We start from the raw sequence: 14,262 nt of genomic DNA, 5'->3' as shown, positions 1-14,262 counted from the left end.
TGTGTCTATTTATAGGGGCACAAGTGAATCCCCAGTTAATGGGCACCACCTGCACACAATTAAACACAACTAATATACAATTGACAGATTCCTTTCCTTCTCTAAATAAAAATTAAAATTTCTATGGACAACCAAAATTTCAAAACAAATTAAATCAAAAACCTCCACATTCTGTAGAAAGCATTATATTGCAAGATGCCCCGACTTTGGAACTCTAATAAATTCATCATACATGCATTTCTTTTTGTAAAACAATCAGACAGTTGATGATTTACATCCAACCATTAAATTTTTGAGATTTCCTTTTCCTCCAGCAATTTTTCAAGCTAGCAAAGTCAATCCGTAACTTTTTCTCACTTCTTTCGTTGAGTGTACATTATCCCACAATGAACGATTATCTATGTAATATTCAATGGATATACTATCTTCAGTCTGCTCATTCTACAGAATCTCACTTCAAATTTTTGACAAATGTAATCTCATTTCTGATGAGATTCCGAACAGTTCCGATGAAAAATCACTGACCTGAAACGTTCACTCTGCTTCTCTCTCCACAGATGCTGCCTGACCTGCCGGGTGTTTCCAGCACTTTCTGTTTTTATCTCGACTTTACGGTGCGTCAAAGAACAATACAGCACAGGAACAGGCCATTCGGCCCTCCAAGCCTGCGCCGATCTTGATGCCTGCTGAAACTAACACCTTCTGCACTTCCGGGGCCCATATCCCTCTATTCCCTTCCTATTCACATATTTGTCAAGATGTCTCTTAAACGTCGCTATCGTATCTGCTTCCACCACCTCCCCTGGCAGCAAGTTCCAGGCACTCACCACCCTCTGTGTAAAAAAACTTGCCTCGCACATCCCCTCTAAACTTTGCCACTTGCACCTTAAACCTATGTCCCCTAGTAACTGACTCTTCCACCCTGGGAAAAAGCTTCTGACTATCCACTCTGTCCATGCCGCTCATAACTTTGTAAACCTCTATCATGTCGCCCCTCCACCTCCGTCGTTCCAGTGAAAACAATGAGTTTTTCCAACCTCTCCTCATAGCTAATGCCCTCCAGACCAGGCAACATCCCGGTAAACCTCCTCTGTACCCTCTCCAAAGCCTCCACGTCCTTCTGGTAGTGTGGTGACCAGAATTGCAGTAGTACTAAACTCTAACACATCAAGACTAGCATCTGGTCTAGCCTGAGTGCCGAACAGTTCAACTGACCAATAAACCTTCACAATTGCTGTGTTTCCTCTTTAGATATATCATCTTTATGTGATGACCTAGCATGACTGACCAGGATGGGAGTAACACACTATAAATAGGATAGTTGATTTAAAGTAATTCCAGACCTACTTTGTTAATATCAATATGTTTAGAAGCCCCACCAGCCTGACTCCCTAATTCAAATTTCACTCTAATCCTATTAATAACACATTTCTCAAATTCCACAATACCACACAATAAGGAATTATCAACATGTATCATGAAGATGCCTGAAAGTTTTCCTTTATGATACCAATAGAACATTATGGGATCTTCTTTGAGTTGAACACAACCTATTTTTGGCAAAACAGATCTCACAGGACAATACCACACCCAGGAAGCATTATTCAGTCAATAGACCCATTTGTTCAGTTTCCACAGTTTTCCTCCTGTAAGGACTCCATTCCATTCTCCCAGTTTCTCCATCTCAGACGCATCTGCTCTGATGATGCTACCTTCCATGACAACGCTTCTGATAATGTCTTCCTTTTTCCTCAACCGACTGTTGTTGACAGGGCCCTCAACCGTGTCCGGCCCATTTCCCGCACCTCTACCCTCACCCCTTCTCCTCCCTCCCAGAACCGTGACAGGGTTCCCCTTGTCCTCACTTTCCACCCCATCAGCCCCCATATCCAAAGGATCATCCTCCGCCATTTCCGCCACCTCCAGTGTGATGCCACTACCAAACGCATCTTCCCCTCCCTTCCCCCGTCAGCATTCCGAAGGGATTGGTCCCTCCACGACACCCTGGTCCACTCCTCCATTACCCCCACCACCTCGTCCCCGTCCCATGGCACCTTCCTCTGCAATCACAGGAGGTGTAATACCTGCCTATTTACCTCCTCTCTCCTCACTATCCCAGGCCCCAACCACTCCTTTTAGGTGAAGCAGCGATTTACTTGTACTTCTTTCAATGTAGTATACTGTATTCGCTGCTCACAGTGTGGGCTCCTCTACATTGGGGAGACCAAACGCAGACTGGGTCACTGTTTTGCAGAACATCTCCACTCAGTCCGCAAGCAGGACCCTGAGCTTCCGGTTGCTTGCCATTTCAACACTACCCCCTGCTCTCATCTCTATCCTAGGCTTGCTGCAGTGTTCCAGTGAACATCAACGCAAGCTCGAGGAACAGCATGTCATTTACCGATTAGGCACACTACAGCCTGCCAGACTGAACATTGAGTTCAATAATTTCACAGCATGACGGGCCCCCCATTTTACTTTTATTTTTAGTTATTTTTTTCTTTTTTACATTTTTTTTTTGTATGTTTATTTTATTTCATCTTAGTTTGTTCACCCACTGTTTTTTTCATGTTTGTCCTTGCTGCTGTTCAATCTTCAGTCCGTTAACACCCTATCTGTACTAATGCTTTCAACACACCATTAACATATTGTTTGCCTTTGCTCCATGACCTTCTGGTCAGCTATTCTGTGACCTTGTCCTATCTACACCTTCTCCTTTGTTATCTCTTGCCCCACCCCTGCTTTACTTGCTTATAACCTTTGACATTTCTAATATTTGCCAGTTCCGAAGAAGGGTCACTGACCCGAAACGTTAACTCTGCTTCTCTCTCCACAGATGCTGCCAGACCTGCTGAGTATTTCCAGTATTTCTTGTTTTTATTTCAGATTTCCAGCATCCGCAGTATTTTGCTTTTATTATAATTGCTGGGCTTATCTTTACACCATTTTTTGCACAAGGGTGTAACGTTTGCAATTCTCCAGTCCTTTGGCACCACCACCGAGTCCAAGGAAGACTGAAAAATTAAGGCCAGTGCCTCAGCGATTTCCACCCTCACTTCCTTCAGCATCCTTGGATGCATCTCATCTGGGCCTGGGTGCCTTATCCACTGTAAGTACAGAAAAATGCCAACAGAGGAGGGCTCGTCCAGGATTTGAACCCAGGACCTCACGCATTTTAATGAATCACCTGTCTGAAGTGCAAATCATACCCCTTGACCAACAAGGCACTGATTACAAGCACACACCTCCTTAAGCAACAACCGTAGTTTCAGTCTGCATCTATTTATAAGGTCACAAGTGAATCCCCAGTTAATTCCCACTATCTGCATAGAATTAAACATAATTAATATACAAAGAACAACCTACACTAGCTCCCGGTCAAGCAGGACCTCGATTTTAAAATTCTTATCCTTGTTTTCAAATCCCTCCATGGTCTCGCCCTTCCCATCTCTGTAATTTCCTTCAGCCCTACAAACTCCTCGGATATTGGAGCGTATCAAATTCTGGCCTTTTAAGCATCCTCAATTGTGTCTCGTCTTACCATCCAGGGATCAAGCAAGGGAATGGAATTGACTGGATAGCTCCGTGGAGAGCTGGCATGGACTCGATGGGCTGAATGGCCTCCTTCATTGCCATATATGACTCTATGACATCACTCTATGACAACATGAGGCCTTGTTTGAAGTGAAGCACTTGACAGATTTAGTAGAACAGAAAATAAAATGGGCGAATGGAGTGGAGAGAGCTGCCAGTGATGGCAGAAGGGATGAAATGCATTCTTCCACATTTCATGGGTCTGTGTCTCAAGGATTGAAATATTTATATCCTATTTATTTTGGAAGTGAAAACAAAATATACAAATAGTGACTTTCTGACATGAAAAATTGGCCTCAACAGATAAACATATTCACACGTCTGAAGGTCAGTAACTGTCAGCAAATAACAAGAGCCCTTCACAACAGGAAACATATTTATTAACAAGTCCCTGTAAACTGTACAGCCTGAAGCTTGTCACCACCCACATCCCCTCCAACACCCCAGTCCCACTTACATCCTTTGTCCGTCTCTTCTGCTCAGGCTTCATGTCTTTGTAAAATACTTAGTTCTGATCTGTTCATGGAGCAATCGACAATGGAGCTGCAACATGTGGCACAGTGGGAATGAGTAGGAACAGGTCATTGGTAGGTTTATGAAGGAGGAAGGGTAAGGAGCAGGATCCAGAGCTGACAGGCGAAGGAGTGGGCCAGTGATAAGTAATAACAAATCACATTGCAAAAAACATTGCTAGCTGTTACTCCATGTGACAAAATTGTGACAGGCATAACAAAACTGTGAAACGAAGTAAATGTGAGAAACAAGTGCATACCATATGTAAGTTTATATACATATCTAAATATTTATCTATTGGTGATGAAGCTTACGCTTTGACTTTCTCCAGCTGCTTGAGTCGTTCAGCGACATGATACGATAATTTGTCTTGGGGCACACCGAGCCTCAGGGCCCAGCTAGCGACTGTGTCCACATCTGTGTACCTCGCCAGCAAGCTCATAAACTGTGTCCACAGCTGCGGGTTCTGTCCAACTACAGCCTGAAAGACAAACATTTAAATAAGGTGAAGCCCATTGCGGTGGGGGGAGGGGCGGGTGGGCAGACCTGGAATTGTTAACTAGGAGCACTGGTACAAATCACCCCAAGTTCTGGGCATGTGTCTAACACCTGGCTTCTTAAAGAAAGCTGATTCAAGTTGTTCTAAAAACATTTATACCACCTGCAATGTCACCAGAGGAACATAAAGAATAGACATTAACACAATGCCGCAAAAGTATACAGAGTATCTAGCCTTCGCGTGACTCCCAGAGTCAGACAGCTCTGGTATTTATCAACATTTCATACGATAATAGAATATTCCAGCACCGAAAGGACGCCATTCAGTCCATCAAGACTGTGCCGGCTCTTTCGAAGAACAATCCAGTTGGTCCCACTCCCCAGCTTTTTCCCAGTACTTATTCAATTCCTTATTGAAGGCTATTACTGAATCTGTATCCATCACACTATTGTATTCCAAATCTTAACCACTCATTGTGTAAAAAAGTTTTTCCTCATGTTGCCTCTAGTTCTTTTGCCAATCACCTTAAATCGGTGTCCTCTCATTATCGATCCCTCAGCCATTGGAAATAGTTTCTCTTTATTTACTCCATCTGTTCATGATTTTCTACACCTCCATCAAATCTCCTCATATCCTTATCTGCTCTATGGAGAACAACAGCATCTCCACCCTATCCAGGTAACTAATCACTCATTCCTGGTATCATTCTAGAAAATCTTTTCTACACCCTTTCTAAAGCCTTCTCATCTTTCTTACAGTGCGGTGCCCAGCATTGGATATAATACTCCAGCTGGAAACAAACTAGTGTTTTATATAGCTTCAGAATAATTTCCCTGCTCTGTACTCAATGCCTCTATTGAAAAGCCAACGATCCCATTTGCTATATTAACTGCTTTGTTAACCTGTCCTGCCACCTTCAAAGTACAACACTGTGAATGCTGGAAATCGGAAATAAGAACAGAAAGTGCTGGAAATATTCAGCAGGTCAGGCAGCATCAATAACTTGATCAGAACTGATAAAAGGTCACAAACCTGAAACATTAACTCTGTTTCTCTCTCCACAGATGCTGCCAGACTTGCTGAATATTTTCTGTTCTTATTTCAGATTTCCAGCATTCATAGCCTTTTGCTTTTGTATTAGTGCTTTATTCACTGCCACTTCTCTTCCAGGATTGTCCGCCTTGAAGGAGTCTCTCCAATAGGATTTCCATTTGTCTCTTTTACCTTGTTCACCTTCATTGCTTTCTATTTCACTTCTCATGTTTGATCAGGTATCCACCAAAACTCCTTTCACAGCCACATCTCCTTCCTCAGCAACTGTATCTGGCTCCGACTTATTCCATGTGGATTCCAGCTAAAATTCCACCCTTCAAGTTTGGATTCACCCACGATTACAGATTATCTTCTAGACATTCAACATTCCGTGAATTGCTGTTTTCACCACATCCTGAGATCCAGACTCACTGCCTTGCGCCACCACATGCACACTCTCGAACTCTCTCTTCAGCAGTACTGACTCACTCTATCTCAAAGCTGTCCTAGTCTGCAGTTTCATTTCATCCGATGCCTTAACAAAAACTCTTTCAGTTCTGATGAAAGGTTATTCACTTGAAACCTTAACTCCGTTTCTCTATCCACAGATGCTACCTGACCTGCTCAGTATTTCCAGCATTTTCTGCCATCTTAAAGATTTATGCACAAACACCCCCAGGTCTCTCTGTTCTTGCACCCTGTTTAAAATTGTACCATTTTGCTTGAATTGTCCCTGCTCATTCTTCATATCAAAATGCATCACTTCACACTTTTCTACATTGAATTTCATCTGCCAAGCGACCACCCATTTCATCAACCCCTGTCCTCATGAAGTCTATTACTACCTTCCACACTGTTTACTACACTTCCAAGTTTCATGTCATCTGCAAATTTCGACACTGTGCCCTGTACCAAGCGAGTCCAAGTCATTAATATATATAAAAACAGCAATGGTCCTTGTACTGAGCCTTGGGGAGTACTGCTGTAGTCTGAAAAACAGCCATTCACCACAAATTTGCTTTCTATTCCTTAGCCATTTTGTACCCATGCTGCTACTGCCCCTTTTTTATTTATTTATTTTTTATTTTAGAGATACAGCACTGAAACAGGCCCTTCGGCCCACCGTGTCTGTGCCGACCGTCAACCACCCATTTATACTAATCCTACACTAATTCCATATTCCTACCACATCCCCTATATTTCCCTACCACCTGTCCCTATATTTCCTTGCCACCTACCTAAACTAGGGGAAATTTATAATGGCCAATTTACCTATCAACCTGCAAGTCTTTGGCATGTGGGAGGAAACCGGAGCACCCAGAGGAAACCCACGCAGATACAGGGAGAACTTGAAATTCCACACAGGCAGTACCCAGAATTGAACCCAGGTCACTGGAGCTGTGAGGCTGCGGTGCTAATCACTGCGCCACCCATAAGTTTCAATTTGGCTAACAAGCCGAATATGTGGTACTTTATCAAACACCTTTTAGAAGTCCCCATATGGATTAACAGCATTGTCCTTATTCACCACTCTGTTACCTCATCAAAAATCTCAAATCAAGTTAGTCAAACACGATTGGCCCATAACAAATTCGTGCTGGCTTTCCTTGATTAGTCCATACTTGTCCAAGTGGCTGGTAATTTTTTCCTGGATTGTTTGGCAACAAGGGATAAACCTCATGGGCTTTTCCAGTTAGCTTGCTTTGTATTAAAAGAGACCAGGTTTCAGCAGAACATTTTTACTGCATTGCCAGTTTCTCAAAAGACACAAAAACTCTTCCACATCTTCCTCATCGAATTTTGGAATTAGTTGGGTGAGTTTTAGCAATTTTGTATCCAGTCCTGAATTATGCTCCTCCATATTGGCCATGCTTCACTGAGGTTACTCTGTTGCCCCCTAGTTAACTCAAGCCGCTTCAGTTCTCTCTCTTTGGATTCTTTCTGGAATATTCTTTCTCTCTCTCCCTCCTCTCTCGTTCCTTCTACTGCCTTTCATTTTCTTCCCGTTCCTTCTGGAAGACTCTCTTTCTCTTACTGTTCCTTCTGGAAGGCTCTCTCTCCCTCTCCTGCCTTTCTCTCTTTCCTCTAATTCAAGTTTCCTCTGTTCCAATTGTATCTTTCCTAACAATACCCTGTCTGGGTCTGCTTCTAACACTGCTTCTGCTTCTTCAGATTCACGGGAAAAATGGTTGGCCACTCGTCTTAGGAGTTCAGACTTCCTAGCCTTGCCACGTACAGTGATCCCACACTGCTCAACTATTTTCCTCAACTCCTCCATAGACAGTGCTTTTAACTTATCCCAAGTTACTTCACCCTGGCTTGGAGAGCTACTTGCTTCAGTTGCAGACATGTTAGTATTCAATCACACACAACCACAAGAAAACCTGTATTGAAATCTTGCTCTTTTTGATTGGGAACAATTTGGCTTCCCACTTCCAATTTCTCTTGTTAGTGGATAAAGTTCCAGGCACTAGCACCCAAATTTCTGTTACGACCAGGTGATAAAGATGTCTAGATGCCTTTCTCAGCCTTCACCTGGTCTTATTGTAACAGGATTTAATTTTTAAACACGCCATGTTTTGAGCTCCCCCTTGGTGAATGCTTGTTCCAATTATAAGCCACGAAACCAGCACACCACGGTTGTCTCAGGTTTAAAGAAGAAATGTGAAATTTTATTAAAACGTAAACTCTAACTCGGTTAATGCCTACAGATACATGCCATGCCCCACGCTAGCATGCATACGTGATATGCACATGCAAACCGAAACAGAAAAGTGAAGAATAATAGTGGAGAGGTTTGAGGCAATCTCTGAAGAGGGGTTTTTGTTACTGTGCTTCGAGATCGCTGTAGTCCTTGCTTGTAGGTAGATCTTGCTTTTCGTTGGGGCCCAGTATTCTTCTTAAACCTTGTTCACTGGAGGAGACTTTTCTCTCTTGGGGTTCATATGTCTTCAATGGTTTCTGAAGCTGGTGAGAGTGATGAGAGCATACAGGAGAGAGGTCTTTTCCAGTCCAGGAGCAAATAGCTTTGAGTGTTAAAACTCTGCGGCAAGTTCAAATTCAAAAAATTCCAACAGCCAGTTAGTCATGTGACTAAACTGGTCTGACCACGTCTGTTTGTGTATTCGGCCATCTTAGCAGTTAACCTGGAATGCTGGCTTCTCCACCTTCAATGTTTGGTAATCAAAAGTCCATTGTGGATTAAATTGGAGCAGGGAGTGGCCCCTTTGTCCTTTCCAAGTACTGTCTGTTACTATGCAAATGTCTTTCCAGTCAAGGGTCTGGTGTTTTTTTTTAAAAAACAAGTTCTTTCTTTATTTATTTAGAGTTACAGCACTGAAACAGGTCCTTCGGCCCACCGAATCTGTACCGACCAAGCACCACCCATTTATACTAACCCTACAGTAATCCCATATTCCCTACCACCCACCTACACTAGGGGCAATTTACAATGGCCAATTTACCTATCACCTGCAAGTCTTTGGCAGTGGGAGGAAACCGGAGCACCCGGCGAAAACCCACGCGGTCACAGGGAGAACTTGCGAACTCCGCCCAGGCAGTACCCAGAATTGAACCCGGGTCCCTGGAGCTGTGAGGCTGCGGTGCTAACCACTGCGCCACAGTGCCGCCCAGTAACAGTTTAAAAATCAATGTTCTTGTGGAGAAATTAATGTGTCTCATTCTTGGTAGGTGGGGGCCTGCATAACATATGCTACATTTGTGCCTGCTCATTGCCTGCAGCCAGGTTATTCCTTAACTTGCTCACCTCCAGTGAAAAGAGCCTCAACTTCCCAAGTGTGTCTAACCTGAATCTCGCCTGACATCGGGAAAAAGGGAAATGCTAGAATCTATTATTGGGAATGTGATAACAGGGCACTTAGAAAATCATATGATTAGGCAGAGTCAACACATAAAAGGGAAATCTTGTTTGACAAATCTGGTAGATTTTTGAGGATGTAACGAGCAGGATTGATTAGGAAGAAACCAGTGGATGGAGTATATCTGGATTCTCAAAAAGCATCCAATAAGGTACCACACAAGAGTTTGTTACACAAGATCACAGCTCACTGGAATTTGGGGTAATATATTATCCAGGCGCGTATCCATTGTCTCTCGAGATAAGGAGGCCCAAAAGAAAAGAAGAAAGAATATTAGCATGGATTGATGATTGGTTACCAGACAGAAAAGAGAGTAAGAACAAATAGATTATTTTTCAGGATGGGAGGGTGTAACCACTGGAGCGCCACATGAATCAGTGCTTGGGCATCAGCTATTTACAATCTTTACTAATAACTTAGATGAGGGGGCTGAGTGTGACAGATCCAAGTTTGCTGACGATAGAATATTTATTGGGAACGTAAGCCACGAGGATGAAGAAAAAAGGCTGCAAAAGGATTTAGACAAGTTAAGTGATTGGGCAAGAACATGGCAGATGGTATATAAAAAAGGCTTGCAATTATATAGCGCCTCTCACCACTACCAGACATCTCAATGAAGTACTTTTAGAACATAAGAACATAAGAAATAGGCGCAGGAGTAGGCCACTCGGCCCTTCAAGCCTGCCCCACCATTCAATAAGATCACGGCTGATCTGCCCCAGTCCTCAACTCCTCTTTCGACCCAGCTTCTCATAGCCCTCAACTCCCCGATATTTCAAAAATCTATCTACCTCCTCTTTAAATACTTTCAGTGATCTAGCCTCCACAACTCTCTGGTGTAGAAAATTCCAGACATTCACTACCCTCTGAGAGAAGAAATTCCTTCGCATCTCAGTTTTAAATGAGTGTCCCCTTATTATGTAACTATGTCCCCTAATTCGAGATTCTCCCACTAGAGGAAGCATCTTCTCGACATCTACCATGTCAAGCCCCCTCAGAATCTTCCACGTTTCATTAAGATCACCTCTCATTTTTCTAAACTCTAACGAATAAAGGTCTAACCTGTTTAGCCATTCTTGATAAGTCAACTCCTTCATCCCAAGAATCAGCCCAGTGAATCTCTTTTGAACTGCCTCCAATGCCAGTATATCCTTTCTTAAATACGGGGACCAAAACTGTACACAGTACTCCAGGTGCGGCCTCACCAACACTCTGTACAGTTGTAACAAGACTTCCCTAATTTTAAACTCCAACCCCTGGTAATAAAGGCCAAAATTCCATTTGTCTTCTTAATTACTTGCTGCACCTGCATGCTAACTTTTTGTGTTTCATGCACAAGAACACCCAGATCCCTCTGTACTGCACTTTTTTGGAGTCTCTCTCCGTTTAAATAATAGTCTGCCTTTTGATTCTTCCTACCAAAGTGCATGACCTCACACTTTCCTGCATTAAACTCCATCTGCCAAGTTTTTGCCCACTCACTCAACCTATCTATATCTCCTTGCAGATTCCTTATGTCCTCATCACAACATGCCCTCCCACCTCTTTTTGTATCGTCAGCAAATTTGGATATATTACACTCTGCCCCCTCCTCCAAGTCATAATATAGAAAGTAAATAATTGAGGCCCTAGGACTGATCCTTGTGGCACTCCACAAGTTACACCTTTCCAACCTGTAAAAGACCCATTAATCCCGACTCTCTGTCTTCTGTGAGTTAACCAATCCTCAATCCATGCTAATACATCACCCCCAAAACCAATAGATGTCGTGTATTTGGATTTCAAGGCACTCGATAAGGTGCCACATGAAAGATATTGCACATTAGCGGTTTTCCAATCTGCTGGGACCCTCCTGGAATCCAGTGAGTTCTGGAATATTTCGACCAATGCCTCCACTATCTCTGCAGCCACTTCCTTTAAAACCTTTGGATGCAGGCCAACAAGTCCTGGCGACTTGTCTGCCTTTAGTCCCATTAGTTTGTCAAATACTTTGTCCCTCGTGATAGAGACTGTTTCAAGATCTTTCCTCCCATTAGCTCCTTGATTATCTGATATCTGTGGGCTGTTTACAGTGTCCTCCACTGTGAAGACCGATGCAAAATATTGGTTTAAATTATCTGCCATTTCCCTGTTCCCCATTATCAATTCTCCAGTTGCATCTTCCAGGGGTCCCACGCTCACTTTAGCTACTCTCTTTCTTTTTATATACCCGTAGAAGCTCTGGCTGTTTGTTTTTATATTTCTTGCCAATTTACTTTCATAATCAATTTTCTCCCTTTATTAGCTTTTTAGTCATCCGCTGCTAGTTCCTAAAAAATTCCCAATCCTCTGGCCTACCACTAGTTTTCGCCGCTTTGAATGCCTTGGTTTTTGATTGGATACTCTCCTTGACTGCCTTTGTTAACCACGGGTGGTTCATCCTTCTCATCGAGTCCTTCTTTTTGACCAGGATAAATTTTTGCTGAGAATTATGAAATATCTGCTTAAGTGTCTGCCACTGCTCATCCACTGACCTTCCCCTTAGTCTATCTTCCCAGCCCGCTTTAGACAACTCTTTCTTCATAATTGCCCTTGTTTAAGTTGAGGACACTGGTTTGAGACCAGAGTTGCTCTCCCTCAAACTGAATTTGAAATTCTACCATGTTGTGATCGCTTCCCCCTAGAGGATCCTTAACTACGAGATCTCTTATTAATCCTACCTCATTACACATTACTAGATCTAAAATAGCCTGTTCCTGGGTAGGTTCTGCAATGTATTGCTCTAAAAAAACAATCCCTGATACACTCTACAAATTCATCTTCCATGTTACCTCTGCCAATCTGCTTTGTCCAGTCAATATGCAGATTAAAATCACCCATGTCAATTGTAGTGCCCTTCTTACACGCCTCCGTTATTTCATGATTTATACTTTGTCCTACAGTGAGGCAACTCTTCAACGTCCTATAGACGACTCCCACCCGTGACTTCTTCCCCTTGCTATTCCTTATTTCCACCCAAACTGATTCCACATCACTATCTATTGCACCTATATCACTACTCACCACCACACTGATGCCTTCCTTTATTAACAAAGCTACCCCACCTCCTTTTCCTTTTTGCCTATTTTTCCAGAACGTCAAATACCCTTGAATATTGAGTTCCCAGTCTTGGTCACCCTGCAACCACGTCTCTGTAATAGCTATCAAGTCATATTCATTTATTTCTATTTGTGTCATCCACTCATCTATCTTGTTACAAATGCTGTGTGTATTCAGATAAAGAGCCTTAAGCTTTGACCTTTTTACCATTATTACTCATTCTGGTTCTAATTTCTGCTGCACTCTTCTGCTTATATTTTCTGCCCCTTCCTGTCACACTTTGATTACCATTCGCCTCTTCACTACCCTGCACCTCTGCTCTCTCGTTTCTTTTTGATTTTTTTAAGCTTCCCTTCAATTGAACCCTCCCTCCCATTAATTAGTTTAAAGTCCTATCTACAACCCTAGTTATACGATTTGTCAGGACGCTGGTCCCAGCATGGTTCAAATGAAGCCCACCCCCAACGGAACAGCTCTCTCTTTCCCCAGAACTGGTGCCAGTGCCCCATGAATCGGAACCCATATTTCCTACAACAATCCTTGAGCCACGCATTTACCTCTCTAATCTTATTTATCCTATGCCATTTTGCACGTGGCTCAGGTAGAAATCCGAAGCTTATTACCTTTGAGGTCCTGCTTTTTAATTTAGCCCCGAGCTGCTCATAATCCCTCAGCAGAACCTCTTTCCTAGTCCTATCTATGTCATTGGTACCTACGTGGATGACAACTGGATCCATCCCCTCTCACTCCAAGTTCCTCTCCAGCCCAGAAGAGATGTCCTTAACCGTGGCACCAGGTAGGCAACACAGCCTTTGGGACTCCCTGTCTTTGCTACAGAGAACAGTATCTGTTCCCCTAACTAAGCTATCTCCTATTCCTTCTACATTTCTCTTCTCCCTCCACTTGAATGGCGATCTGAACCACGGTGCTGTGGTCAGTTTGCTCATCATCCCTGCGGTCTGTGCTCTCACCCACACCAGGAGCAAGAACCTCGTACCTATTGGATAAGGACACTGGCTGAGGCCTGCACCAAAGCTAAGTTCTGGATCCCCATACCTGCCTCACTAGTCGTCACACCCTCCTGTCCCTGTAATTAATCTAAGGGGTGTGACTGTCTCCTGAAACCCAGTGTCCAGGTAACTCTCCCCCTCACTGATGTGTCGCGGTGTCTGCAGTTCAGACTCCAGCTCATCAACTCTGAGCCAAAGGTCCTCGAGCAGCCAACACTTGCTGCAGATGTGGCCACTGCGGATCGCACTGGTGTCCGCCAGCTCCCACATACTACAGCTGTAACACATCGCCTGCCCAGCCATCTCTATTCTATGTAATTAATTTGGATGTTAAATATTTGGATGTTTGATTTAAATTAAATTAAAAGTACCTGTTTAAATAATCAATTGTAATTAATACTTCTAGTCCTGCTCTGTGTTTATACTCTTATTAAAAAACTTACTGTTACACTAGCACGATTGAAAACATTGTCATTACCCAGCTCCTAATTTGAACCAATACCCACCCTGCTGGTTCCGCTCTCGATATATATGGTAAATAATAAAATCCGCCTTAACTTTTAGTTTTTATACTAATGAATCGATCAAGTCTTATTTTATTTTGATTAACTTGGATTAAATTAAAAGCTTACCGGTATACTCACCTCAGCCTGCTTTC

At 43.0% G+C, this 14,262-nt stretch overlaps 1 protein-coding gene across 5 annotated transcripts in view; it reads right to left on the bottom strand.

Annotated features, from left to right (window-relative positions):
• LOC137347822 (exonuclease mut-7 homolog) overlaps nt 1–14,262 on the bottom strand; it is a 556,743-nt gene that overhangs the window by 290,705 nt on the left and 251,776 nt on the right. For all 5 annotated transcript variants that reach the window (XM_068012844.1, XM_068012843.1, XM_068012840.1 and 2 more), the window contains one exon: nt 4,422–4,588. In XM_068012844.1, coding sequence (XP_067868945.1) covers nt 4,422–4,588 — 167 coding nt within the window. The remainder of the gene's footprint in view (nt 1–4,421; nt 4,589–14,262) is intronic.

Source organism: Heterodontus francisci, chromosome 32 (assembly GCF_036365525.1).
Source record: "Heterodontus francisci isolate sHetFra1 chromosome 32, sHetFra1.hap1, whole genome shotgun sequence".
Lineage (NCBI taxonomy): Eukaryota > Metazoa > Chordata > Chondrichthyes > Heterodontiformes > Heterodontidae > Heterodontus > Heterodontus francisci.
Note: the sequence above shows the minus strand (reverse complement) of the source record. Positions and strands in the feature narration are given on the sequence as shown.